We start from the raw sequence: 3,451 nt of genomic DNA on the forward strand, positions 1-3,451 counted from the left end.
GGAAATGGGTTCGCACTGGCTTGTTTGGAAGAAAACAAGAGAGCAATTGAAAACGTTGTATTTAGCATTTTTAAGGGTTTTTATTGAATGCTAGCGGCATAAAAAGATTCTTGCGGGTTCCGTCGGCGCGTCGTCTGCTAGCGCCCCCAACGATAGCGCGCAAGCGCCAGCCTGCGAGGGAGCCGGCCAATGGAAGCCCTACCTCTCAAGGCCAGGACGGTACTGCGGGAAAGCTCAGCTACTCTCTCGGCAAGATGCGCAACATTGACTTTCACGCCTTTCCTTCTGCTTAAAAAATTGCAAATAAATCTGAACCCTTTCCCACTTATTTACCTCGGACGGGATTTCGAAAAGCCTTTCTAAACAATGCAAAACAATTACAAATTGCTCGCGAATCCCTCCCCCCCCCAAAAAAAAGGTCGGATTTGTTTGGTGTCGAGAATATTGCAGCGCAGATTGCACGCGGGCGAGGCTAGAGCGTGCCCTAGAGAGGCAGCGCGAGGCTAGCTTGTGGCAAGATTAAGAGAAAACCTATTGACCCTATCACTACAGCCAGCACGTCAGCGTAGTTGGCGTTTCTGCTCTCTCCGTAATCCGTCCGAAGCCTGCCGACGAATGCCGAAGATTAAGACGCCGAAAAGTGTCCTTATCCGGCAATGGACCAGTGGATCGCAGTGCTACACCGTCGACGGAGAAACAGTATTCTGCCAACCCTGCGGAAAGCAGGTGAGAATACAATACTTTCCACTTGATCTTAATTAACGATATCATGCACTTGACGTGAACACTGGACCAACCGTAAACGTGACGCCTCCAACAGTGCTTACGCTAAATTTATTCTGAATGCTCAGAACTTGCCAATAATGTGCGTTTTAAGAACTTTTTACGGTAACTGCTATTCATTGTTGTGCAATGTTTGCAACCTAATTCGGGAACTGGCTTCCTTATTGAAAATTTCCGGCACAGTGTTGGTCGGATTGTTGTATAAGCATCATGATTTTAAAAACGGTTACCTGCTATTGCGCAGCTGGCCAACTTCGCCATTCCTTGAGGTATTGTCAGGTTTACAACTCTACATGACTAAAAGCAAAAGTACACTAGCAACGTTTCACGTGCCTTACGCAATATCTTAGTTTTCGTTACTGTTTTCTTCGCGCAGGTACCCTGTGAAAAAAAGTTCCACTTGCAGCAGCATGAAAGAACAGCACTGCATCAAGCCAATGCTCTGCGCAACCAGCCGTCGACATCAAGACAATCGTTCCTGGCTGAAAGTATTGCTCAAGGAAAAAAAAGTGAATTCAGCGCTGACCTGTGCGAAGCATTAGTCGCTGCTAACATCCCTTGGGCGAAAATCGAAAACAAGACTTTCAAGAATTTCTTGCAAAAGTACTGCAAACAAAAGGTACCATCAGAGTCGACTCTTCGCAAGGAGTACCTGCGACCACTGTACGAGAAGACGCTACAAGAAATTAGAAGAGAAATCGGTGAATTCCACATTTGGATTTCTGTGGACGAGACGACAGATGTCACCGGACGAGTACTCGGTCACTTTGTAGTCGGAAAGCTTGACGCAGAAGAGAAAACAACACCCTTCCTGGTTTGCTCAAAAGAGCTAGAAAAAACTAGCGGAGAGACCATCGCCCGCTTCGTGAACTCGTCATTGAAGCTTCTGTACCCCTCCGGAGCCCACGACGACCGAGTACTGCTGCTCTACACAGATGCAGCAGCTTATATGCTTAAGGCTGGTGCACTTCTCAAGGTTTTTTACCCAGAACTATTGCACGTCACTTGTCTTGCTCACGGGATTCATCGGGTGTGTGAAGAGCTACGAAAGTCGTTCAGTTCGGTCAACGAACTGATAGCTGTAGGGAAGGCGGTGTTCCTCAAGGCTCCTTCCCGCGTTCGTGCTTTCAGGGAGCAGCTGCCGGGTGTACCTCTTCCACCGGAGCCTGTTGTTACCCGCTGGGGAACTTGGCTGACGGCAGTGGAATACTACAACCAACACTTAAACGGTGTCAAGGCTGTTGTAAGCAGCTTTGCTGAAGATGAGAGTGTCGCCGTGAGAAGGGCCCAGAAGGTTCTACATGATGTTACACTTGCATGTGACTTGGCCTATTTGTGTGCCCATTTCACGTTCTTGGCAACAACAATACAGAAACTTGAAAGTTCGGGCACAACGCTGACTGAAAATATTCAGCTGATTTTGGACGCACAGGAAAGGTTCGCTAGTGCTCCCAGGGGACCGGTTGCTGACAGAGCTATAGAGAAGCTTAAGTCTGTGTTGGACAGAAATCCCGGATTTTCGACGCTGACGGAACTGTCTGAGGTTTTGAGCGGCGGACATACCGCGATTCCAGATGGAATCAAAACATCCAACGTGCCAAAGTACAAGTACGCTCCGCTAACCTCAGTGGATGTGGAGCGTTCTTTCTCTGCGTACAAGACGATATTGACTGACAGAAGGCACAACTTCAAGCCCGAAAACCTGGAGATGGTGCTTGTTTGCCACTGCTTCCACAGCCTTTCGCACAGTGTTGCGTCACCCTAGATATCTTGAAATCGTCACCCTTGAGTGTTTTATGAAGAAAATAAAATTGCATTTTCAAAATACCGATGTTTGTAGCCTGTGTTTACTCTAAACCGAAAAATTGCACTGAAATACGCCGCCTGAGTAAATATTATTCGAGCCTATATATGCCTATATGGTAGTACTTAGTGCCTATATATGCCTAAATTTCAATTTTGAGCGCCTTCAATAGGCGCCTAAAACCCGTTTTTTTAGTGCCTAAACTTCCGGTCTCTACTCATGATTGACCATCCAGCGCGCGAAAACACGGCACAAAAAGAACGAGAGTTAGACAGGACAGCGCTGCACTCACAACTGATTTATTTCCTGGATTGTCAATCATGAACTTTCACCAACTCGCCCAAATCACAGTCATCTTGTACCTAAAACCTACCTACCTAGCTACCTACCAAGCTACCAACACCTAACTACCTACCTCAAACCTACCTACCTTCCTACCTACCTACCAACCTACCAACCTACCTACGTACCTACCTACACTCATACCTACCTAGCTACCTACCTACCTACATTCCTAACTACCTACCTACCTACCTACCTACCTACCTACCTGCCTGTCTGCCTGCTTGCCGCCCTGCCTGCCTGTCTGCCTACCTACCTAGCTACCTACGTAGCTACCTACCTACCTATCTACCTACCTAAAACCTACCTAGCTACCTACCTACTTACCCACCTACATGCCTACCTGCCATCCTACCTACCTGCCCACCTACCTACCTACCTACCTATTTACCTACCTAATACCTAGCCACCTACCTACCTATCAAAACCTACCTATCTACCTACCCAAAACCTACCTACCTACCTACCTACCTACCTACCTACCTACCAAAAACCTACCTACCTGGCTACCTACCAAGCTAC

At 47.4% G+C, this 3,451-nt stretch overlaps 1 protein-coding gene across 1 annotated transcript; it reads left to right on the top strand.

Annotated features, from left to right (window-relative positions):
- Positions 1 to 406: 406 nt before the first annotated feature.
- Positions 407 to 2,610, top strand: LOC144177713 (uncharacterized). Its single transcript, XM_077705283.1, has 2 exons — positions 407 to 726; positions 1,160 to 2,610. The coding sequence occupies exons 1-2, from the start codon at positions 616 to 618 to the stop codon at positions 2,546 to 2,548; spliced, it is 1,500 nt and encodes a 499-aa protein (XP_077561409.1). The 5' UTR covers positions 407 to 615; the 3' UTR covers positions 2,549 to 2,610.
- The last annotated feature ends 841 nt before the right edge of the window (positions 2,611 to 3,451 follow it).

The sequence above is a fragment of the Haemaphysalis longicornis genome, unplaced genomic scaffold, assembly GCF_048455015.1.
Source record: "Haemaphysalis longicornis isolate Haplotype H1 unplaced genomic scaffold, Haemaphysalis longicornis Haplotype H1 scaffold_30, whole genome shotgun sequence".
NCBI lineage: Eukaryota > Metazoa > Arthropoda > Arachnida > Ixodida > Ixodidae > Haemaphysalis > Haemaphysalis longicornis.